We start from the raw sequence: 26,276 nt of genomic DNA, 5'->3' as shown, positions 1-26,276 counted from the left end.
TGAGTGTACCATGCAAATGAAAATAGTGCAACAAAAGAGACCTCAAAAAATTTTGTTGTGCCCTTTTAGGGCCAGTTTTCAATTTCAGTAAATAAATATTTATAAAAAATATTTCTATTGCTTATATGAATAAGCAATAGAAATATTTTTTATAAATATTTATTTACTGAAATTGAAAACTGGCCCTAAAAGGGCACAACAAAATTTTTTGAGGTCTCTTTTGTTGCACTATTTTCATTTGCATGGTACACTCATATTATGCTTCACACGGCCTTTATATATATCAAAATATGCCCAAACTATTCATTTACGCATTAGACAACAATTTTGTAGCGGTCTGGATGTGTACAGAACGTTTTTATTGTCCTTCCAGATCAATGAGAAATTGTTTTATGGTGAGCCCCTCCAACACCAAGTCAAAATGTCCGTGTTTTGGAGGAAAGTGACTCAGAACTGGTGGTAGATGACCCAGAATTGCTTTTAAGTGGTGATGAATACTTACCACTGGATGCAGAAGTGTCAAGTGATGATGAAGAAAAGCCAGACAAAAAGTGAAAAGTAGTCAAGAAAAAGAAAGGTATTAGGATCGAGGAGATGCCTGTTGAACAAGAACAATTATACCACATCGTCATTTTTTTGCTTCGTATGCAAAGTAAATCTATGCATAAAGAAGGATAAAAATTGCTTCATACCCTTCCATTCTAGCAATTAGTAATATACAATGACTGTTCTTTCTCAGGGAATTCAGGAATATGGGACTTGAAAATTTTATCCCTTTGCAATGTGTCAATGTAGCAATTTGGTTTCTTTTTATATTTTTCTAATACCTAAAAAAGGTTTGGATACAAGTTCCATTTATGTTTTTTATATTGTCTGTTTGTATAATTAGAAAAATAGTTATTTGCTGTTTTATTAACCATTGCAAGTTTGCAACATCCAAATTTATACTCCCTTAAATGGGCAGCCCATAATAAATTAGGGTTTCACTGACTAGCAATTGCTTGAAAACTAACCATCAGAATTCAATTTATATGGGCTCATTGACCTTATATTGAGTTACTCTATCCACTAGAGGGAGTTCAGTTCGAATTTCTAAATTTATGGCCATTTGCCCCATGAAGGTGGAAGTGAGTTTATGCTAATGATAACTGGTTCATAAGCAAAGAAAACATCATGCTTATGAATCGCCTTACCAAATTCGGCATAAAATTACTAAACGGGTTAAGTAACTTAATAAAACTGAATAGATAAATGCAACTAATGTGATATTTTATAGTGGCAACGTTTCGCTCTCCAGGAGATTTATCAAGCGAAACGTTGCCGCAATAAAATGTCACATTAGTTGCACTTGTGTCCTTTTACCTAATACAGTGTGGATAAATAAAGTCTAAAGAAACATATGATGTATTGTAAAGTCGCAGATATCCACCTATAGCAAGCAGTGTTTTGCTTTGCTAGCTGCAGTTTTATATATAGTTATAACTTTTGTTACCAGCAGTTCTCTGCCCTATCCTTGGCCTGCATTAAAGTATCTTAGTCCACTGAGTAACACTCATTCTTTCTGTTTGAAGTGTCAGGGCCGACCTTCAGCCGATTGGACCGATTGCTCCCCATTGGGCCCCGCGCCTGAGGGGGCCCCGCGCTAGAGTGTAATCTTCTCTCGGCTTGTCAAGTACACACAACAACACGAAGTAAAAAAAGAGGAGCTTTAGATATATGTTAGCGAATTTCCCCTAAAGCGGTGACGATTTTACCCGACATTTGATTAAAAGCAAGAAAAATAACTTTTTCCTAATAAAAGGCAATAATAATATGACTCATTTATAGTTTATGAATGTTAAGTGATTTTTAGAAGTCCAAAAAAGATAATTTGTTTCCAACAGTTAACTTAAATTCTGATTTTTTCTGAAATTAATATTTTTAATAAATCATTTCACAGTCACTAAAGCAAGTGGTATTGTAATTATGTACTTTTCAGACGAGATGTACAAATTTTGTTTGTTACTTGTAAGTTTACATGTATGCAATTTTATATTAAAATGTAGCTTGCATCTGTTTGGTCCATTATGCATGCATTTTTAAGTGCACAGTTTGATTGCTTCCATCCATGGAGCCCACCAAAACTGTTCCCAAATGGGCTCTGCACCTCCTAAGGCCAACTCTGTCAGTTGTCCACAATTCATTACATTAATCAGTAATAGTTTTGGAAGGAAAAACTGTTACAAAGATTACAGTCGCTACCTTTTCGAACTCTACTTGACACAACATAAATGAAGCTAAATAGTAACAGCTGCATCAGCCAATAACAGCTACTACAGCAGTTCGCAACGACTATCACAAGAGCTATCAAAGACTGCTACATGAGTTATCAACGGCTACTACAGGAGCTACTAACGGTAAGCACTGAAGTTATCAACGGCTTCAACAAAGAGCTGTCAATAGGTACTACAGGAGCTACCTAAAGGTATAGGGGTTAGCAATGGGTACTACAAGAGTTAGCAGTGGTTACTACAGGAGCTGCTAACTGATACTCCTTACGTTAGCAACAGTTACACGCTTTCGACCATTTCTTGAAGCAAATGCTCATCGGCTTCCGCTTATAAACTTACAGGGAGGGTCGAAATCGATACCAAAGAAGTCTGTGGTGGAAAGCTCAGCGTGATGTTTGAGTTCATATCTGTAGGTCTTGGCTGCCTGGTGTTTCGCGTGATGCTCGCTAGTCCAGTCATGACAAATCTTGAAGTGCCGATCACTCATCAGCTGGAGATTAAAATGCGTTTAATTAACATATGCTTCGATCAGCTGGGATTTTGCTGTTGTTGAAAAAGAGTCTATTTTTCTTATTAACACACTTGCCGATTCCCACCAAGGCAGGGTGGCCCGAAAAAGAAAAACTTTCACCATCATTCACTCCATCACTGTCTTGACAGAAGGGTGCTTTACACTACAGTTTTTAAACTGCAACATTAACACCCCTCCTTCAGAGTGCAGGCACTGTACTTCCATCTCCAGGACTCAAGACCGGCCTGCCGGTTTCCCTGAATCCCTTCATAAATGTTACTTTGCTCACACTCCAACAGCACGTCAAGTATTAAAAACCATTTGTCTCCATTCACTCCTATCAAACACGCTCACACATGCCTGCTGGAAGTCCAAGCCCCTCTCACACAAAACCTCCTTTACCCCCTCCCTCCAACCTTTCCTAGGCCGACCCCTACCCCGCCTTCCTTCCACTACAGACTGATACACTCTTGAAGTCATTCTGTTTCGCTCCATTCTCTCTACTGTCCGAACCACCTCAACAACCCTTCCTCAGCCCTCTGGACAACAGTTTTGGTAATCCTGCACCTCCTCCTAACTTCCAAACTACGAATTCTCTGCATTATATACACACCACACATTGCCCTCAGACATGACATCTCCACTGCCTCCAGCCTTCTCCTCGCTGCAACATTCATCACCCATGCTTCACACCCATATAAGAGCGTTGGTAAAACTATACTCTCATACATTCCCCTCTTTGCCTCCAAGGACAAAGTTCTTTGTCTCCACAGACTCCTAAGTGCACCGCTCACCCTATGAAAAAGAGTCTATGAACATAAATTAAGACAACTGCTCTCACCTCAATGGTATTATCTCTTCGTGGGAGATCGAACTTCACTTGGCCAAGGTAATGGTGATATAACTTGAGGGCGATGCCCTCGGGGTCTTCCGTGTCATCAGTAGTCTGGACACTGGCTGGCCCCGTCACTGGAAAGTTAGTCTCCAGGGAGCTTCGAAGGCTATCTTGTAGGTACAGCGCTGCAGGAGTCAAGTCCATAATTATATTAATCATGTATGGTAAATAGTACAGAATGTAAACCACATTATAAATATATGAATATGAAGTGTTTTTTCCTGGTCGTAATTCAAATGAAAACTAAATATTAATAGGAAAATTGATAGCTAATCATGATGAAGATAGATAACTGTTAAATTTTGGAATGAAAGTGTTCCACGGCATCGTGTTCTGGTTTGACAAGCGAATACCCGTCAGTCTCAGACTTCGGCTTCGGTGACTATTGTGAGTAAGAGTCAGAGTGTGGGCAGGGTTTCCCTGAATAGATGTTTTGAAAAATATTCACCGTATTTAAGGATTGATGAGCATCGAGCTGAGACAGACAAGTCAGTCAGTAGCGCAAGGTGTTAGGCTGGAAGAGGCAAGACGTAGAATGGAGATGCAATTGCCAACGGTAATGCGTACAACTAATGGTCAGTGTTTAGTGATCAATAGTGACTGTGAAGTGATATGGTGGAACAGTAATTTGTTGTGATTCACGGTGCTTTTTGAAGTAATACAGTAAAAAAAAGAAATGTAATGTGATCAAGAGAGCGCCATGAAATGTAGATACGAGACTTACTGCGATCAACAGAGCTCAGTGAAGTGATATAGAAGAACACTGATAAACAGTGGTCAACAGCGATATGATGGAACAGTAATATATGGTGACCAACAGTGCAGTGAAGTGTCATAACAGTTATATTAAGGGAGCAGAAAAATTATGCATATTGAAGTAGAAGATAAGCGAAGTTCACAACGAATGTAATTGTACTGTTTAAAGTGGCTAAGTGTTTTGAGATGTGTTTTGTAATTACATTTACAGTCCTTGTTTACTAATTGTACTGTGTATTGTTTAACTAATAACCCTACAGATAGACGACGTATTTTAATAAATGGTTTAAAGCTGCTTCCAAAACGAACCCCGCCATATTATATTATGTATAAAATAAAGTATTTTTTCTTCATTTTCTTCCTCCAAGTTTCCGTTTTTCTTTTGCTCTAAACTCGAGAACGCCACATCCAATCGGCTTCAAATTTTCAGTAGGGTAACACGATCAGAGTTTTGGAACGACTGGCATGTGTAGGCGCCCTCTGACCAAAACTGTTGTACCGATTCCCAGCATCCTGGAATGGCTCCAGTAATTTCCAAAACCCTCAGTGGCGTAGCTTCAAACATTCATAAAACATGTGCTTCTTAATCTGATGACAGTGGAGAGTGAAATTCAGGTGTGTAAGTACAAATTTGACCACTGTATCTGTAAAATCATGTGAAGTTTTTGTCTTAAATCAAGTTAAATAAATTTAAGTTTACATGTTTTGACCATATTCAATATTTAATGGCTGATGCATCATACGGACAAGATAGTAATTGTTAAGTTTTGTCTGTGTTCAGGCAAATTTGTCAATATAGCAAAATAGTTAAAAAAATTAAATTAGTTTGCACCCGTGCCATAAATGGGGTATGCCTCTTTTGCTTGGCCTCAAATTTTCATCACTGGTGTGGGTTGAACATTAAAATGGTATAAAATACCGACAGGTTGTTAGGTAAGACACATATGCAACAGTTAGGTATCTTTATTTCGAAAGATACCTAACTGTTGCATATGTGTCTTACCTAACAACACTGGTCTGGGTTCTTGAAAGCATGTATAGTGTTATTAATGTCTGGCGTAAGACGAATGTGCCAAACTTTACTGAATAAATAGTAATGATATCCATGAATATTCAATAAATAATACATCTTATGCTGGGCTTCAAAACTTACTGATGACGCATTCTATATGAAGGATGATGCCCTATAACACACACACACACACACACACACACACACACACACACACACACACACACACACACACACACACACACACACACACACACACACACACACACAGAAACGAATATGCACAGATAAGAAGGGAGGCCCAAAGACAATATGAAAACGACATAGCAGCGAAAGCCAAATCTGACCCGAAACTGTTGTACAGCCACATCAGGAGGAAAACAACAGTCAAGGACCAGGTAATCAGGCTAAGGAAGGAAGGAGGAGAGACAACAAGAAATGACCGTGAAGTATGTGAGGAACTCAACAAGAGATTCAAAGAAGTGTTCACAGAGGAGACAGAAGGAGCTCCAGAAAGACGGAGAGGTGGGGCACACCACCATGTGCTGGACACAGTGCACACAACCGAGGAAGAAGTGAAGAGGCTTCTGAGTGAGCTAGATACCTCAAAGGCAATGGGGCCAGATAACATCTCCCCATGGGTATTGAGAGAGGGAGCAGAGGCGCTATGTGTACCCCTAACAACAATATTCAATACATCTATCGAAACAGGGAGATTGCCTGAGGCATGGAAGACAGCAAATGTAGTCCCAATCTTTAAAAAAGGAGACAGACATGAAGCATTAAACTACAGACCAGTGTCACTGACATGTATAGTATGCAAAATCATGGAGAAGATTATCAGGAGAAGAGTGGTGGAACACCTAGAAAGGAACGATCTCATCAACAGCAGCCAACATGGTTTCAGGGACGGGAAATCCTGTGTCACAAACCTACTGGAGTTCTATGACATGGTGACAGCAGTAAGACAAGAGAGAGAGGGGTGGGTGGATTGCATTTTCTTGGACTGCAAGAAGGCGTTTGACACAGTTCCACACAAGAGATTGGTGCAAAAACTGGAGGACCAAGCAGGGATAACAGGGAAGGCACTACAATGGATCAGGGAATACTTGTCAGGAAGACAGCAGCGAGTCATGGTACGTGGCGAGGTGTCAGAGTGGGCACCTGTGACCAGCGGGGTCCCACAGGGGTCAGTCCTAGGACCAGTGCTGTTTCTGGTATTTGTGAACGACATGACGGAAGGAATAGACTCTGAGGTGTCCCTGTTTGCAGATGACGTGAAGTTGATGAGAAGAATTCACTCGATCGAAGACCAGGCAGAACTACAAAGGGATCTGGACAGGCTGCAGACCTGGTCCAGCAATTGGCTCCTGGAGTTCAATCCCACCAAGTGCAAAGTCATGAAGATTGGGGAAGGGCAAAGAAGACCGCAGACGGAGTACAGTCTAGGGGGCCAGAGACTACAAACCTCACTCAAGGAAAAAGATCTTGGGGTGAGTATAACACCAGGCACATCTCCTGAAGCGCACATCAACCAAATAACTGCTGCAGCATATGGGCGCCTAGCAAACCTCAGAACAGCATTCCGACATCTTAATAAGGAATCATTCAGGACCCTGTACACCGTGTACGTTAGGCCCATATTGGAGTATGCGGCACCAGTTTGGAACCCACACCTAGCCAAGCACGTAAAGAAACTAGAGAAAGTGCAAAGGTTTGCAACAAGACTAGTCCCAGAGCTAAGAGGTATGTCCTACGAGGAGAGGTTAAGGGAAATCAACCTGACGACACTGGAGGACAGGAGAGATAGGGGGGACCTGATAACGACATACAAAATACTGAGAGGAATTGACAAGGTGGACAAAGACAGGATGTTCCAGAGATTGGACACAGTAACAAGGGGACACAGTTGGAAGCTGTAGTCAGTAAGTGGAATAGTTTGGGAAGCGATGTAGTGGAGGCAGGATCCATACATAGCTTTAAGCAGAGGTATGATAAAGCTCACGGCTCAGGGAGAGTGACCTAGTAGCGATCAGTGAAGAGGCGGGGCCAGGAGCTCGGACTCGACCCCCGCAACCTCAACTAGGTGAGTACAACACACACACACACACACACACACACACACACACACACACACACACACACACACACACACACACACACACACACACACACACACACACACACACACACACACCTGGACAGGCTACAAGCCTGGTCCAGCAACTGGCTCCTTGAGTTTAACCCTGCCAAATGCAAAGTCATGAAGATTGGGGAAGGGCAAAGAAGACCGCAGACACAATATAGTTTAGATGGCCAAAGACTGCAAACCTCACTCAAGGAAAAAGATCTGGGGGTGAGTATAACACCGAGCATATCTCCTGAGGCGCACATCAATCAGATAACTGCTGCAGCATACGGGCGCCTGGCAAACCTACGGATAGCGTTCCGATACCTCAGTAAGGATTCGTTTAAGACTCTGTATACCATTTACGTCAGGCCCATACTGGAGTATGCAGCACCAGTTTGGAATCCACACCTAGTCAAGCACGTCAAGAAATTAGAGAAAGTGCAAAGGTTTGCAACAAGACTAGTCCCAGAGCTACGGGGATTGTCCTACGAAGAAAGGTTGAGGGAAATCGGCCTGACGACACTGGAGGACAGGAGGGTCAGGGGAGACATGATAACGACATATAAAATACTGCGCGGAATAGACAAGGTGGACAAAGACGGGATGTTCCAGAGAAGGGACACAGACACAAGAGGTCACAATTGGAAGTTGAAGACTCAGATGAATCAAAGGGATGTTAGGAAGTATTTCTTCAGTCATAGAGTAGTCAGGCCGTGGAATAGCCTAGAAAGTGACGTAGTGGAGGCGGGAACCATACATAGTTTTAAGGCGAGGTATGATAAAGCTCATGGGGCAGGGAGAGAGAGGACCTAGTAGCAATCAGCGAAGAGGCGGGGCCAGGAGCTATGAATCGACCCCTGCAACCACAAATAGGTGAGTACAAATAGGTGAGTACACACACGATGGAACAAGAGTGGGAGAGAAAACTAGGAGAACTTTCTTGCAAAAATGGAGACAGCTTTCTGTGAAATTGGAAAAGAGGTTGGAGGAGGAGAAGAATTGGGAGTCACAAGTCAAAACTGCAGTAGCCAGGATAAGGGGCATAGAAAATGATGTAAACAGGCTAAAGCGAGTTACAGCGGGAAGGAAGGAGATATAACTTACACTAAGGCCATATTAGCCTACCAAGCAGGGCCAAGGAGTGAAGGGAGAGAGCAGCTGGGTGCAGGTGGAGAAGGTGATAGGTCAAATGCAGAGGCACGACCATGCTATCAAGAGCTACTGCAAAAAAACAAGGGAGAAAATGGCCATGTGCAGACAGGAATCAGAGTCACAGAGGGAAAGGCAATGGGAGGAGGAAAGGGCAAAGTCAGTGCTTATTCATGGGCTTCAGGAGAGCGACGGAAGGATACACATCATCACAGAAATAGGTAAAGAGGACATGTCCGAGATTGTAAATTTTTTAGAGACTATGAGGTTACTTGAAAGGGAGAAAACGACCGATCAAGCTGATTTTCAGGACAGAAACAGTGCAGAACGGGATCCTCCAAGAGAAACTATGGTTAAAGTACTTGGCAGAATACAAGAGGGTGTTCCTAGACCGAGACAAAATACAAACAGAACGACATCAGCTGAGGGAGAGGACACAAAACCGAAAGGAGCTAGGAAGAGAGACAAGGACAGAATCAGCAGAGGACAACCAGAGGAGAGTAAGCACACACAGAATCATCCCAAGAACCCCACAATCAATCAGGCTATCCCAACACAGACTACAATCCACACTCCAGCTCCTACCCAACACTCAGCTATAAAATCCCAAAGTACACTACCAGGTCTCCCATCCTCACAGACCCCCTATAACACAGTGTTGGAGAGGAAACTGTAGGTATGGTACACAAATGCTGATGGAATAACAAATAAGTGGGAGGAGTGGCACGAGCCATAGAAGCATCACCGGACATCATAGCTCTCACAGAAACGAAGCTCACAGGTATGATAACAGATGCCATCTTTCCAATGGGATATCAGATCCTGAGGAAAGACAGAGAGAACAGGGTAGGGGTGGAGGAGTGGCACTGCTGATCAAAAACTGATGGAATTTTGATGAGCTGGAGAGAGGAGACAGTGGAAAAGCAAGAGATTACATAGTAGGAATGCTTCAGTCTGGAGGTCGCAAGGTGTTAATTGCACTGATGTATAACCCACCACAGAACAGCAGGAGGCCAAGGCAAGAGTATAATGAGAGTAATAAAGCGATAGTTGACCCACTGGCTGGAGTGGCCAGAAGGGCTCATGCGAGCAGGGCAAAGCTACTGATCATGTGTGATTTCAACCACAAGGAAATTGATTGGGAGAACTTGGAGCCACCTGGGGGCCAAGAAACGTGGAGGGCTAAGACGATGGAGATGGTACTGGAAAACTTCATGTACCAACACATAAGGGACACTACCAGAGAGAGACAAGAGAATGAACCAGCGAGACTGGACCTAGTATTCACCTTGAGTAGTGCAGATATTGAGGACATCACATATGAAAGACTCCTTGGGGCCAGCGATCATGTGGTTTTAAGCTTCGAATACACTGTAGAGTTACAAGTGGAGGGGGAAGCAGGAAGGGTTGGGCAAACGAAGCCAAACTACAAGAAAGGGGACTATGCAGTAATGAGGAACTTCCTGAATGGGGTTCAGTGTGGCAGAGAACTGGCAGGGAATCCAGTAAACGAGATGATGGAATATGTAACAACAATATGAAAGGAAGCTGAGGACAGGTTTGTACCCGACGGTAACAGGAATAATGAAAAAGCCAGGATGAGCCCATGGTTTACCTGAAGGTGCAGGGAGGCAAAAACCAAGTGTCCTAGGGAATGGAAGAACTATGGAGGGCAAAGGACCCAGGAGAATAAGGAGAACAGTCATAGAGCCAGAAATAAATGAATATATACGGGTAAGAAGGGAGGCTCAACGATACTATGAAAGCGACATAGCAGCGAAAGCCAGATCTGACCCGAAGCTGATATACAGCCACATCAGGAAGAAAACAACAGTCAAGGACCAGATAATCAGGCTAAGGGAGGAAGGAGGAGAGACAACAAGAAACGACCACGAAGTATGTGAGGAAATCAGCATGCGATTCAAGGAAGTGTTCACAGAGACAGAAGGGACTCCAGAAAGACGGAGAAGTGGGGTACACCACCAAGCGTTGGAGACAGTACACACAACCGAGAAAGAAGTGAAGAGGCTGCTGAGTGAGCTAGATACCTCAAAGGCGATGGGGCCAGATAACATGTAATCAGAGCCTACCAGAGGTAATAATTTGCACGACATAGTCTTGTCAAATAAGGAAACCTTCGTTAATAATCTAGAGATCACTGAAGAACTTGGCACAAGTGATCACAAATCCATAATTTTTAATATTGCCTGGGAGTACGAGAATAAGAATAATATGGTACAAGTCCCCGATGTTCGTTCTGCCGATTATGTTTGGCTTAGGGAACACCTGTATAATCTCGATTGGGGTAATCTAGCTAATGATTTTATTGACGATGATCATATATACGATTACGAAGGGATTTGCGTTAATGATTTTTTTCTTAATATAGTACTACTTGCTCAGAGTATATATATATATATATATTCCCCAAGGATAAATTAGGTCAAATAATAACGATCCCAAATGGGGTAACAGGAGGCTGAAGCATCTATTAGGAGAGAAAAGAGTTATTGGTAGGCGCATCAAAAGAGGAGAGGTTAACTTTATTGACCAATATGTTCAGTTTAAAAGAGAAGTAAAAAAAGGGATTAGAAAGGCTAAACATGACTATGAAATTAAGGTTGATAATGAATCAAAAACTAATACAAAAGGGTTCTTTCAAGTGAAAAAGTAGGACCTCTGAAAATTGAGAATGGACAGCTGACGGATAACGAACTGGAAATAACAAAAAAAGGCACAATACCGTGACTGGAACGATACACGAACTGGAAATGTGTTCTCTATATAATGATTATTTTTGGTCGGTCTTTAAACAAGAAGACGTAAATGAAATTCCAGAAATTAAAATTATTCAGTTCCTGAAGAATTCAAATTAAGTAATATTACTGTCACGAAGGACATGGTCATATCATACAGATAGATAAACTGAAACAAAATAAGTCCCCGGGACCCAATGAGTTGTTTTCCAGGGTACTTAAAGAATGCAATATGGAACTTAGTCAATCATTAACGAGCGTGTTTAATGTGCCCATCCTAACTGGTGTTGTACCAGAGATCTGGATGATAGCTAATGTAGTTCCTATATTCAAATCAGGGGGATAAGTCCATTCCATCAAATTACCGTCCAATAAGCCTGACTTCTATAGTAAGCAAATTATTAGAATCAATTATAGCTGATATTATTAGAAGTCACCTTGAAGAACATAATTTGATTAATGAATCTCAGCATGGGTTCACGAGAGGTCGTTCCTGCCTGACAAATTTACTGACGTTCTTCAATAAAACATTTGAGGCAATAGACAGTGATAAAGAATATGACATTGTTTATTTGGATTTCAGTAAAGCCCTCGATAGAGTACCTCACAAGAGACTCTTAAGAAAAATGGCAGCTCATGGTATTGGAGGTAAAGTTCTAGCATGGATAGAGGCATGGCTTACCAATAGAAAGCAGAGAGTTTCCGTTAATGGGGTCAAATCTGAATGGGGATTAATCACTAGTGGCGTTCCACAAGGATCAGTTTTAGGCCTAATGTTGTTCATAATTTACATTAATGACCTTGATTCCGGAATTACCAGTGACTTGAGACAATATGCTGATGATACGAAAATAGGCCGTATGATTCCTTCTTAGGAGGGTACCAGTGAACTCCAGAAGGATTTGGACAAATTAATGCCTTGGTATGAAAAGTGGCAGACGAAGTTTAATGTGGACAAATGTAAAGTCCTAATCCTTGGGAATAAAAATAACCCTCGGAGTTATAAACTAGGGAAAATAGAGCTTGATCTTACAGAATGTGAAAAAGACTTGGGAGACATGGTAAGCAGAAGACAACAGTGCCTAAGTGTGCGCAATAAGGCTAACAGATTACTAGGATTTATTTCAAGAAGTATAACTAACAGAAGTACAAAAGTTGTTTTATAGCTCAATACAACACTGGTGAGGCCTCAATTGGGTTATGCCGCTCAGTTTTGGTCTTCTTACTACAGTATGCATATAGTTTCTTGGAGAAAATGCAGAGAAAAATGGCTAAAATGATTTACTGTATAAGGAATCTCTTGTATGAAGATAGAGCCTTGAATCTTCACTCTCTGGAGAGACACAGAAGTAAGTTTATTCAGGTATACACAAATACAGTTACATATAATTATCATACATAGCAGCATATGTGTAGAGAATGAGAGGAGATATCATCGAAGTGTATAAGTGGATGATGGGCATAAACAAAGGAGATATTAATAAAATACTGAGGATATCGAACCAGGTAAGAACCAGAAATAACGTAGATAAATGGTTCAGATAACCGATATGCTGATAAATTAGACACATGTGCAATACTTGGGAATCTTTACTGAGGAAACGTTTTGCCACACAGTGGCTTCATCAGTCCATACAAAGGAGAATGGTGAAGAACAGGAGGAGTTTAAGGTAATCAGTAACTCAATCTTGTGTCAATGTAATCAGTCCAGCAGTCTTGAAAATAATTCAGAATATGTGCAAAGAAGTGGCTTATGTACTGTAGACAGGTAAGGTGAAGCAGTCATAGGTGTCAGATACAGCAATATTTTTGTCTCTTGATACATTTCATTACCTTTGTAACTTGTGAGTTCATTACCTTTGTAACTTGTGAGTTCATTACCTTGTACCTAGTTCAGCCATCAAAACTTTGGAGCCCGGTCCCTGGACCCATTGTGTACCTCTGTAATCTGTAAATACCTTTGTAACTTGTCATGATTGTGACTAGACCTACCTGGAGTTCATTACCTTTGTAAATTGTGAGTTCATTACCTTTGTAAATTGTGAATTCATTACCTCTGTAACTTGCTCAGCTATCAAAACTTTGAGGCCCAGTCCCTAGACCCATTATGTACCTCTGTAATCTTTTGACTACCGCCCACAGGATGGGTATGGGGAGCATAATAAACATATTAAACTAACTCTTGATACAGGGAATTCTTCACTTGCCTAACCTTTAAACATGACCTACTTCCACATTTGCATTTGTCAAGTGTGATACCACCTACGACTGCTTCACTTTACCTGTCTACAGTATATAAGCCACTTCTTCGCACATATGAAGAGAATATGAATATGTAAATTCGAGAATTATGTGGATTAAAGTAAAGGTTGGATGCGAGAAGTGGGTCATAATAAGCGTGTATGCACCTGGAGAAGAGAGGAATGCAGAGGAGAGAGAGAGATTTTGGGAGATGTTAAGTGAATGTATAGGAGCCTTTGAACCAAGTGAGAGAGTAATTGTGGTAGGGGACCTGAATGCTAAAGTAGGAGAAACTTTTAGAGAGGGTGTGGTAGGTAAGTTTGGGGTGCCAGGTGTAAATGATAATGGGAGCCCTTTGATTGAACTTTGTATAGAAAGGGGTTTAGTTATAGGTAATACATATTTTAAGAAAAAGAGGATAAATAAGTATACACGATATGATGTAGGGCGAAATGACAGTAGTTTGTTGGATTATGTATTGGTAGATAAAAGACTGTTGAGTAGACTTCAGGATGTACATGTTTATAGAGGGGCCACAGATATATCAGATCACTTTCTAGTTGTAGCTACACTGAGAGTAAAAGGTAGATGGGATACAAGGAGAATAGAAGCATCAGGGAAGAGAGAGGTGAAGGTTTATAAACTAAAAGAGGAGGCAGTTAGGGTAAGATATAAACAGCTATTGGAGGATAGATGGGCTAATGAGAGCATAGGCAATGGGGTCGAAGAGGAATGGGGTAGGTTTAAAAATGTAGTGTTAGAGTGTTCAGCAGAAGTTTGTGGTTACAGGAAAGTGGGTGCAGGAGGGAAGAGGAGCGATTGGTGGAATGATGATGTAAAGAGAGTAGTAAGGGAGAAAAAGTTAGCATATGAGAAGTTTTTACAAAGTAGAAGTGATGCAAGGAGGGAAGAGTATATGGAGAAAAAGAGAGAGGTTAAGAGAGTGGTGAAGCAATGTAAAAAGAGAGCAAATGAGAGAGTGGGTGAGCTGTTATCAACAAATTTTGTTGAAAATAAGAAAAAGTTTTGGAGTGAGATTAACAAGTTAAGGAAGCCTAGAGAACAAATGGATTTGTCAGTTAAAAATAGGAGAGGAGAGTTATTAAATGGAGAGTTAGAGGTATTGGGAAGATGGAGGGAATATTTTGAGGAATTGTTAAATGTTGATGAAGATAGGGAAGCTGTGATTTCGTGTATAGGGCAAGGAGGAATAACATCTTGTAGGAGTGAGGAAGAGCCAGTTGTGAGTGTGGGGGAAGTTCGTGAGGCAGTAGGTAAAATGAAAGGGGGTAAGGCAGCCGGGATTGATGGGATAAAGATAGAAATGTTAAAAGCAGGTGGGGATATAGTTTTGGAGTGGTTGGTGCAATTATTTAATAAATGTATGGAAGAGGGTAAGGTACCTAGGGATTGGCAGAGAGCATGCATAGTTCCTTTGTATAAAGGCAAAGGGGATAAAAGAGAGTGCAAAAATTATAGGGGGATAAGTCTGTTGAGTGTACCTGGTAAAGTGTATGGTAGAGTTATAATTGAAAGAATTAAGAGTAAGACGGAGAATAGGATAGCAGATGAACAAGGAGGCTTTAGGAAAGGTAGGGGGTGTGTGGACCAGGTGTTTACAGTGAAACATATAAGTGAACAGTATTTAGATAAGGCTAAAGAGGTCTTTGTGGCATTTATGGATTTGGAAAAGGCGTATGACAGGGTGGATAGGGGGGCAATGTGGCAGATGTTGCAAGTGTATGGTGTAGGAGGTAGGTTACTGAAAGCAGTGAAGAGTTTTTACGAGGATAGTGAGGCTCAAGTTAGAGTATGTAGAAAAGAGGGAAATTTTTTCCCAGTAAAAGTAGGCCTTAGACAAGGATGTGTGATGTCACCGTGGTTGTTTAATATATTTATAGATGGGGTTGTAAGAGAAGTAAATGCGAGGGTCTTGGCAAGAGGCGTGGAGTTAAAAGATAAAGAATCACACACAAAGTGGGAGTTGTCACAGCTGCTCTTTGCTGATGACACTGTGCTCTTGGGAGATTCTGAAGAGAAGCTGCAGAGATTGGTGGATGAATTTGGTAGGGTGTGCAAAAGAAGAAAATTAAAGGTGAATACAGGAAAGAGTAAGGTTATGAGGATAACAAAAAGATTAGGTGATGAAAGATTGAATATCAGATTGGAGGGAGAGAGTATGGAGGAGGTGAACGTATTCAGATATTTGGGAGTGGACGTGTCAGCGGATGGGTCTATGAAAGATGAGGTGAATCATAGAATTGATGAGGGAAAAAGAGTGAGTGGTGCACTTAGGAGTCTGTGGAGACAAAGAACTTTGTCCTTGGAGGCAAAGAGGGGAATGTATGAGAGTATAGTTTTACCAACGCTCTTATATGGGTGTGAAGCATGGGTGATGAATGTTGCAGCGAGGAGAAGGCTGGAGGCAGTGGAGATGTCATGTCTGAGGGCAATGTGTGGTGTGAATATAATGCAGAGAATTCGTAGTTTGGAAGTTAGGAGGAGGTGCGGGATTACCAAAACTGTTGTCCAGAGGGCTGAGGAAGGGTTGTTGAGGTGGTTCGGACATGTAGAGAGAATGGAGCGAAACAGAATGACTTCAAGAGTGTATCAGTCTGTAGTGGAAGGAAGGCGGGGTAGGGGTCGGCCTAGGAAGGGTTGGAGGGAGGGGGTAAAGGAGGTTTTGTGTGCGAGGGGCTTGGACTTCCAGCAGGCATGCGTGAGCGTGTTTGATAGGAGTGAATGGAGACAAATGGTTTTTAATACTTGACGTGCTGTTGGAGTGTGAGCAAAGTAACATTTATGAAGGGATTCAGGGAAACCGGCAGGCCGGACTTGAGTCCTGGAGATGGGAAGTACAGTGCCTGCACTCTGAAGGAGGGGTGTTAATGTTGCAGTTTAAAAACTGTAGTGTAAAGCACCCTTCTGGCAAGACAGTGATGGAGTGAATGATGGTGAAATTTTTTCTTTTTCGGGCCACCCTGCCTTGGTGGGAATCGGCCAGTGTGATAATAAAAAAAAAAATAATAATATATATATATATATGTTCGCATCGCTATTGGGCCGTGCGGACGTGCTGCGCAGTAGCTCCTGATTGAGTTGGCTTTTGCGCAGTGTTGACGTGTACTTGGCTCTGTGAAGACCTGTTTGCGCGCTCTCTAGAATTGAAGCAAGATGCCCTCCATCGAGCAACTTTACCAACAGCTTAAGGAAGAATTGAGGTTGGCGAATATGGAAATTCGGCGACTGACCGAGGAAAACAAGAAGATTCGTAGTAGTCCTCCTGTTTTGAGTCCTCAGGTCAAGAAGGGAAACTGGTCAGTGGCTGGACAGCAGGGAAAGAAGTTGACGATCAAGAAGACGAATGGAAAGGTAGAAACGATGAAGAAGAAAGAGACTGCCGTGGAAACTGTTGTGGAAACATCCAATACATTCTCAGTGCTACCCGACGAATGTGAGTCGACTACTGGGAACGACACGACGAAAGACATTAAGGAAGGTAAGAATATTGTTGTTGTTGGGGATAGCCAAGTTAGGTATATGGATAGGGCGTTCTGCTTGAAGGACAGGAGTAGGAGACAGAGAGTTTGCTTTCCTGGGGCTGGGATGGAGGATATTGTTAGCCGTCTGGATGACATCATGAGAGGTAATGGGAGCAATCCTATTATCTGTCTCAGTGCTGGAGGCAACGATGTTGGCAGACGTAGGAGTGAGGACCTGATTAGCAGGTATAGGTCAGCAATAGAAATAATTAGAAGTAAGGGTGGGAACCCTCTCATATGTGGTATTTTGCCAAGGAGGGGAGTTGGAAGTGAATGGTTGTCCAGGGCAATTGGTGTCAATTGCTGGCTGGACAAATACTGTAAGGAAAATGCGGTAACATTCATTGACAACTGGGACCTCTTCTATGGCAGAAATGACATGTATGCTAGGGATGGGGTTCACTTATCTAGGTGTGGGGTGGGAGCACTGGCAACTGCAGTGGAGGGAGCAGTTAGGACTTTAAACTAGGAATAGTTAGTGGTATGGGTTTTGGCAGGAAAACAGTGAAGTCCCAGTGTAGTAATATTACGAGTTCTAGGGGAACTAGTAATAATAAGAACGAGATAGATATTGAAAAGCCAGGGACCTTGGGTGATAAGGACAGTAATAGGTTTAGTAGAAAAATAGAAATGAGCAGGAAGGGTAAAGAGAAAGGAGAGTCTTTCAATGTTTATTATGCTAATTGCCGTAGTGCTAGGAATAAGATGGACGAGTTGAGATTAGTTGCTAGTGTAGGTAACATTGATGTATTTGCCTTAACTGAGACGTGGTTTAATTCAAAAAGTCGGGACATGCCTGCGGAATGTCATATTCAGGGTTTTAAATTGTTCCAAGAAGATAGAAGTATTGGGAGGGGGGGTGGGGTGGCATTGTATGTCCGAGATCGCTTGAACTGTTGCATAAAAACGGGTATTAAGTCTGAAGTAACACATACAGAGTCTGTTTGGATAGAATTTTCAGAGGGGCATGAAAAACTGATTTTAGGAGTGATATACCGTCCCCCAAACTTAGATAGGGACCAAGGGAAACTACTATGGGAGGAAATTGTTAAGGCCACAAGGCACGATAATGTAGTAATTCTAGGAGACTTTAACTTTAGTCATGTTGATTGGAATTTCTTGACTGGGAATTTAGAATCATACGACTTCTTAGAAGTATTTCAGGATTGTTTTTTGAAGCAGTTTGTGACAGAACCTACAAGGGGAAATAACCTGCTTGACTTAGTTATGGCAAACAATGAATCCCTTGTTAATAATTTAGAAATTTCAGAGGAACTGGGTGCTAGCGACCACAAATCAATTACATTTAGCATTGAATGGAAGTACGATAGTAGCGATAACTCAGTAACAGTCCCAGATTTTCGCTTAGCAGATTACGATGGGCTTAGAGAACACTTATCATCTGTTGACTGGGGTAACGAAGAGAGCTATCAATATGACAGTTTTCTGAACACTATACATGCTGCTCAAAGAGCGTTTATCCCATATAAAGAAATTAGATCAAATAGAAATGACCCAAAATGGATGAATAATAGGCTCAAATATCTACTAGGGCATAAGAAAGGAATTTATAGGCGTATCAAAAGAGGTGAGGGTCATCTTATGAATCAGTATATTGACATTAAGAGGGACATTAAAAAGGGGATAAGAAAAGCTAAAAGGGACTATGAAATTAAAGTTGCTAGGGATTCTAAAACTAACCCAAAAAGTTTTTTCCAGGTCTATAGAACAAAAGTTAGAGATAAGATAGGTCCCCTTAAAAATAACTATGGGCACCTTACTGACAAAGAGAATGAAATGTGCTTGATTTTAAATAATTATTTTCTCTCAGTTTTTACACAGGAAGACACTAACAATATTCCAGTAATTAATTTTTACAGTGGGCTAGAAGAAGATAAATTATGTAACATCAGAGTCACTAGTGAGATGGTTGTGAGGCAGATAGACAGACTGAAGCAAAATAAGTCGCCGGGTCCTGATGAGGTTTTTTCAAGGGTTCTTAAGGAATGCAAAATGGAACTCTGTGAACCATTAACTAATATTTTTAATTTATCTCTTCAAACAGGTGTAGTGTCTGATATGTGGAAGATGGCTAATGTAACTCCTATTTTTAAAACAGGGGACAAGTCGTTACCGTCAAATTACCGCCCAATAAGCCTGACCTCAATTGTAGGCAAATTACTAGAGTCAATTATAGCTGAGATTATAAGAAGCCATCTCGATAAGCATAGCTTGATTAATGATACTCAGCATGGATTCACAAGAGGCCGGTCTTGTCTAACTAATTTATTAACTTTCTTCAGTAAAGCTTTTGAGGCTGTTGACCACAATAAAGAATTTGATATTATTTACTTAGATTTTAGTAAGGCTTTTGATAGAGTTCCGCACCATAGACTGTTAAAGAAAGTGGCAGCTCATGGCATTGGGGGAAAAGTGCTCTCGTGGATCGAGTCATGGCTCACTGACAGGAAGCAGAGAGTGTCCATAAATGGGGTTAAATCCGAGTGGGGATCTGTAACAAGTGGCGTTCCACAGGGATCAGTCTTGGGCCCGTTGTTGTTTATAATATATATCAATGATCTTGATGAGGGAATTACTAGTGATATGAGCAAATTCGCCGATGACACAAAGATAGGTAGGATAATTGATTCAAACGTAGATGTTAGGGAACTTCAGGAGGATTTAAACAAACTCTATTCTTGGTCAGAAAAGTGGCAGATGCAGTTCAATGTAGATAAATGCAAGGTTCTGAAGCTTGGGAGTGCCCATAACCCTAGTACTTATAAGTTAAATGATGTAGAACTTAGCCATACAGATTGCGAAAAGGACTTGGGGGTTATGGTGAGCAGCAACCTTAAACCAAGACAGCAATGCCTAAGCGTACGTAATAAGGCAAATAGATTACTGGGATTTATATCAAGAAGTGTAAGCAACAGAAGTCCAGAGGTCATACTGCAGCTTTATACATCATTAGTAAGGCCTCACCTAGATTATGCAGCTCAGTTCTGGTCTCCGTATTACAAAATGGACATAAATTCGTTAGAAAACATTCAGCGTAGGATGACTAAATTAATACATAGCATTAGAAATCTTCCTTATGAAGAAAGATTGAAGACTCTTAAGTTACATTCACTTGTTAGACGAAGAATGAGGGGAGACCTGATCGAAGTGTATAAGTGGAAGATAGGTATTAATAAAGGGGATATTAATAAGGTCTTGAGGATGTCTCTCCAAGAGAGAACCCGCAGTAATGGATTTAAATTAGATAAGTTTAGATTTAGAAAGGACATAGGAAAGTATTGGTTTGGAAATAGGGTAGTTGATGAGTGGAACAGTCTACCTAGTTGGGTTATTGAGGCTGGGACTTTGGGTAGTTTCAAATCTAGGTTGGATAAGTACATGAGTGGGAGGGGTTGGATTTGAGTGGGACTTTCACATCAGAGCTTATTTCTTGGGTGGCATTGAAAATTGGGTTGGGCAAATGTTTTGTTAGTGGGATGAATTGTAAAGGACCTGCCTAGTATGGGCCAGCAGGCCTCCTGCAGTGTTCCTCCTTTCTTATGTTCTTATGTTCTTATATAATGTGGGGCAGAAGTTTGTGGTTATAGGAGGGTGGGGGCAGGAGGAAAGAGGAGTGATTGGTGGAATGATGAAGTAAAGGGTGTGATAAAAGAGAAAAAGGTAGCTTATGAGAGGTTTTTACAAAGCAGAAGTGTTATAAGAAGAGCAGAGTATATGGAGAGTAAAAGAAAGGTGAAGAGAGTGGTGAGAGAGTGCAAAAGGAGAGCAGATGATAGAGTGGGAGAGGCACTGTCAAGAAATTTTAATGAAAATAAGAAAAAATTTTGGAGTGAGTTAAACAAGTTAAGAAAGCCTAGGGAAAATATGGATTTGTCAGTTAAAAACAGAGTAGGGGAGTTAGTAGATGGGGAGATGGAGGTATTGGGTAGATGGCGAGAATATTTTGAGGAACTTTTAAATGTTAAGGAAGAAAGGGAGGCAGGTAATTTCATGCACTGGCCAGGGAGGTATACCATCTTTTAGGAGTGAAGAAGAGCAGAATGTAAGTGTGGGGGAGGTACGTGAGGCATTACGTAGAATGAAAGGGGGTAAAGCAGCTGGAACTGATGGGATCATGACAGAAATGTTAAAAGCAGGGGGGGATATAGTGTTGGAGTGGTTGGTACTTTTGTTTAATAAATGTATGAAAGAGGGGAAGGTACCTAGGGATTGGCGGAGAGCATGTATAGTCCCTTTATATAAAGGGAAAGGGGACAAAAGAGATTGTAAAAATTATAGAGGAATAAGTTTACTGAGTATACCAGGAAAAGTGTACGGTAGGGTTATAATTGAAAGAATTAGAGGTAAGACAGAATGTAGGATTGCGGATGAGCAAGGAGGTTTCAGAGTGGGTAGGGGATGTGTAGATCAAGTGTTTACATTGAAGCATATATGTGAACAGTATTTAGATAAAGGTAGGGAAGTTTTTATTGCATTTATGGATTTAGAAAAGGCATATGATAGAGTGGATAGAGGAGCAATGTGGCAGATGTTGCAAGTATATGGAATAGGTGGTAAGTTACTAAATGCTGTAAAGAGTTTTTATGAGGATAGTGAGGCTCAGGTTAGGGTGTGTAGAAGAGAGGGAGACTACTTCCCGGTAAAAGTAGGTCTTAGACAGGGATGTGTAATGTCACCATGGTTGTTTAATATATTTATAGATGGGGTTGTAAAAGAAGTAAATGCTAGGGTGTTCGGGAGAGGGGTGGGATTAAATTATGGGGAATCAAATTCAAAATGGGAATTGACACAGTTACTTTTTGCTGATGATACTGTGCTTATGGGAGATTCTAAAGAAAAATTGCAAAGGTTAGTGGATGAGTTTGGGAATGTGTGTAAAGGTAGAAAGTTGAAAGTGAACATAGAAAAGAGTAAGGTGATGAGGGTATCAAATGATTTAGATAAAGAAAAATTGGATATCAAATTGGGGAGGAGGAGTATGGAAGAAGTGAATGTTTTCAGATACTTGGGAGTTGACGTGTCGGCGGATGGATTTATGAAGGATGAGGTTAATCATAGAATTGATGAGGGAAAAAAGGTGAGTGGTGCGTTGAGGTATATGTGGAGTCAAAAAACGTTATCTATGGAGGCAAAGAAGGGAATGTATGAAAGTATAGTAGTACCAACACTCTTATATGGGTGTGAAGCTTGGGTGGTAAATGCAGCAGCGAGGAGACGGTTGGAGGCAGTGGAGATGTCCTGTCTAAGGGCAATGTGTGGTGTAAATATTATGCAGAAAATTCGGAGTGTGGAAATTAGGAGAAGGTGTGGAGTTAATAAAAGTATTAGTCAGAGGGCAGAAGAGGGGTTGTTGAGGTGGTTTGGTCATTTAGAGAGAATGGATCAAAGTAGAATGACATGGAAAGCATATAAATCTATAGGGGAAGGAAGGCGGGGTAGGGGTCGTCCTCGAAAGGGTTGGAAAGAGGGGGTAAAGGAGGTTTTGTGGGCGAGGGGCTTGGACTTCCAGCAAGCGTGCATGAGCGTGTTAGATAGGAGTGAATGGAGACGAATGATACTTGGGACCTGACGATCTGTTGGAGTGTGAGCAGGGTAATATTTAGTGAAGGGATTCAGGGAAACCGGTTATTTTCATATAGTCGGACTTGAGTCCTGGAAATGGGAAGTACAATGCCTGCACTTTAAAGGAGGGGTTTGGGATATTGGCAGTTTGGAGGGATATGTTGTGTATCTTTATACGTATATGCTTCTAAACTGTTGTATTCTGAGCACCTCTGCAAAAACAGTGATAATGTGTGAGTGTGGTGAAAGTGTTGAATGATGATGAAAGTATTTTCTTTTTGGGGATATTGTGAAACATATAAGTGAACAGTATTTAGATAAGGCTAAAGAGGTCTTTGTGGCATTTATGGATTTGGAAAAGGCGTATGACAGGGTGGATAGGGGGGCAATGTGGCAGATGTTGCAAGTGTATGGTGTAGGAGGTAGGTTACTGAAAGCAGTGAAGAGTTTTTACGAGGATAGTGAGGCTCAAGTTAGAGTATGTAGGAAAGAGGGAAATTTTTTCCCAGTAAAAGTAGGCCTTAGACAAGGATGTGTGATGTCACCGTGGTTGTTTAATATATTTATAGATGGGGTTGTAAGAGAAGTAAATGCGAGGGTCTTGGCAAGAGGCGTGGAGTTAAAAGATAAAGAATCACACACAAAGTGGGAGTTGTCACAGCTGCTCTTTGCCGATGACACTGTGCTCTTGGGAGATTCTGAAGAGAAGTTGCAGAGATTGGTGGATGAATTTGGTAGGGTGTGCAAAAGAAGAAAATTAAAGGTGAATACAGGAAAGAGTAAGGTTATGAGGATAACAAAAAGATTAGGTGATGAAAGATTGAATATCAGATTGGAGGGAGAGAGTATGGAGGAGGTGAACGTATTCAGATATTTGGGAGTGGACGTGTCAGCGGATGGGTCTATGAAAGATGAGGTGAATCATAGAATTGATGAGGGAAAAAGAGTGAGTGGTGCACTTAGGAGTCTGTGGAGACAAAGAACTTTGTCCTTGGAGGCAAAGAGGGGAATGTATGAGAGTATAGTTTTACCAACGCTCTTATATGGGTGTGAAGCGTGGGTGATGAATGTTGCAGCGAGGAGAAGGCTGGAGGCAGTGGAGATGTCATGTCTGAGGGCAATGTGTGGTGTGAATATAATGCAGAGAATTCGTAGTTTGGAAGTTAGGAGGAGGTGCGGGATTACCAAAACTGTTGTCCAGAGGGCTGAGGAAGGGTTGTTGAGGTGGTTCGGACATGTAGAGAGAATGGAGCGAAACAGAATGACTTCAAGAGTGTATCAGTCTGTAGTGGAAGGAAGGCGGGGGAGGGGTCGGCCTAGGAAGGGTTGGAGGGAGGGGGTAAAGGAGGTTTTGTGTGCGAGGGGCTTGGACTTCCAGCAGGCATGCGTGAGCGTGTTTGATAGGAGTGAATGGAGACAAATGGTTTTTAATACTTGACGTGCTGTTGGAGTGTGAGCAAAGTAACATTTATGAAGGGATTCAGGGAAACCGGCAGGCCGGACTTGAGTCCTGGAGATGGGAAGTACAGTGCCTGCACTCTGAAGGAGGGGTGTTAATGTTGCAGTTTAAAAACTGTAGTGTAAAGCACCCTTCTGGCAAGACAGTGATGGAGTGAATGATGGTGAAAGTTTTTCTTTTTCGGGCCACCCTGCCTTGGTGGGAATCGGCCGGTGTGATAATAATAATAATAATAATATATACATATATATATATACATATATATATACATATATATATATATACATATATATACATACATATATATATATATATATATATATATGACAGTGATTATGGATGAATGATGGTGAAAGTGTTGAATGATGATGAAAGGTTTTTTTCTTTTTTTGGGGGGGGCCACTCTGCCTCGGCGGGAAACGGGCAACGTGTTAATATATATATATATATATATATATATATATATATATATATATATATATATATATATATATATATATATATATATATATATATATATATATATATATATATATATATATATAACTCTGAAGGTATATATGCCATGACTAGGTCAAGGCATTGGCTTAAGCCGGTGGGAGAATTGGACCTGCCTCGCATAGGCCAGTAACCCTGTTTCAGTGTTCTTTCTCATGTTCTTATTATACTGCAAAAACAAGAACCAATCATCTTGATCCGAGGAAAGGGAGAAGAAGCTCTAATACTTCACACCAAAGAATTTAAACTAGTATCTACGTAGGCCTTCCCCTCTGAATGAAAGGAGCTTGGTAACTCACGCAGCGCGAAGAGGCCTCCCTCGTGCTGAGTGACTCCTGTGATGACTGGCACCTGGTGGAAGCGACCTTCTCGCAGCAACACTGCCGGCTCCTCGGGAAGGTAGTCTCCATCAATACGAGCTGTCAGTCTTATTGGCAGGAAGTACCAGTCCTGTAAATAATTTATTAACAAGCTATGATGTACAATGATCAATATTCACGATGGTAATTAGACGAATTTCAGTCGCTGCGCGATCTTTGAAAGGTATGCCCGTATTGCATAACGCCAAGCACCTATACGTCAATGTACGTGAAAAGATTATTTCAGAGTGTGGTATATCTCCAGGTATGTTTTTTATGCAGTTAAGCATTATCATTGAAGATTTGAAGGGGATCATATATGGTATTCAAAAGTTATAACACAGACGCTAAAATCCCAATAAAAGTGTCAACTTTTATTAAGATATATGCAGCTCTAAAGTAAATAAAATTTTCCACTAAGTAACACCTACTTGTACTCTCATAGGGGTCAATATCTTGAAATACACCAGCACATTAAGTTTGAGGTCAGCGTTGAAAGGTGAAGGCAATTAGATGAGGCACTCAGATATTTTCGCATGAAAATAAGAATTACAAATTTGCCAGTTTCTTCTATAAAATAAGGTAACTGGGACCAACACAGGCCAAAATAAATCCAAGCTTTTCTCTTAGTAAGATTTACCAACGCTTAAGGTACAAGTGTGCAAGTAAGTAATTAAGATTTATTAACTGAATATTTTATAGTTTTGACCTGGGATAACTCAGTAAAGTCAAACATTATGATTTAACCTGGGATAACTCAGTAAAGTCAAACATTATGATTTAACCTGGGATAACTCAGTAAAGTCAAACACTGTGAATTATTTCTGATCAGAAGAAATATTCTCCAGGTATCTCAAAGAAACCAATTTGATTAAAAAAATGATATATTACAACTGACACAAATACAAAGTTTCTATTGAGGAAAACACATTAGCACTAAAAGTATATTGTCGACTATTGAAGACGCTTTCTTCATTTATTGTGATGAATGGTTTGAAAAACCGACAAGTTGAAGATTGAGACACTTATGCAGCATATGGGAATCTTTATTCAGGAAACGTTTCGCCACACAGTGGCTTCATCAGTCCAATACAAAGAGGAAGGCGTAAGGAGA

General features: G+C 41.0%; 1 protein-coding gene across 1 annotated transcript in view; it reads right to left on the bottom strand.

Annotated features, from left to right (window-relative positions):
• LOC138851742 (esterase FE4-like) overlaps positions 1 to 26,276 on the bottom strand; it is a 58,294-nt gene that overhangs the window by 11,681 nt on the left and 20,337 nt on the right. Inside the window, exons 6-8 of the mRNA XM_070081168.1 lie at positions 25,103 to 25,253; positions 3,623 to 3,801; positions 2,592 to 2,760 (exon numbers count right to left, since the gene is read on the bottom strand). Of these exons, the coding sequence (XP_069937269.1) occupies positions 2,592 to 2,760; positions 3,623 to 3,801; positions 25,103 to 25,253 (499 nt within the window). The remainder of the gene's footprint in view (positions 1 to 2,591; positions 2,761 to 3,622; positions 3,802 to 25,102; positions 25,254 to 26,276) is intronic.

Source organism: Cherax quadricarinatus, unplaced genomic scaffold, assembly GCF_038502225.1.
Source record: "Cherax quadricarinatus isolate ZL_2023a unplaced genomic scaffold, ASM3850222v1 Contig1873, whole genome shotgun sequence".
NCBI classification, from domain to species: Eukaryota; Metazoa; Arthropoda; class Malacostraca; order Decapoda; family Parastacidae; genus Cherax; species Cherax quadricarinatus.
The sequence above is the reverse complement of the archived record's forward strand: the minus strand, read 5'-3'. Positions and strand labels throughout refer to the sequence as shown.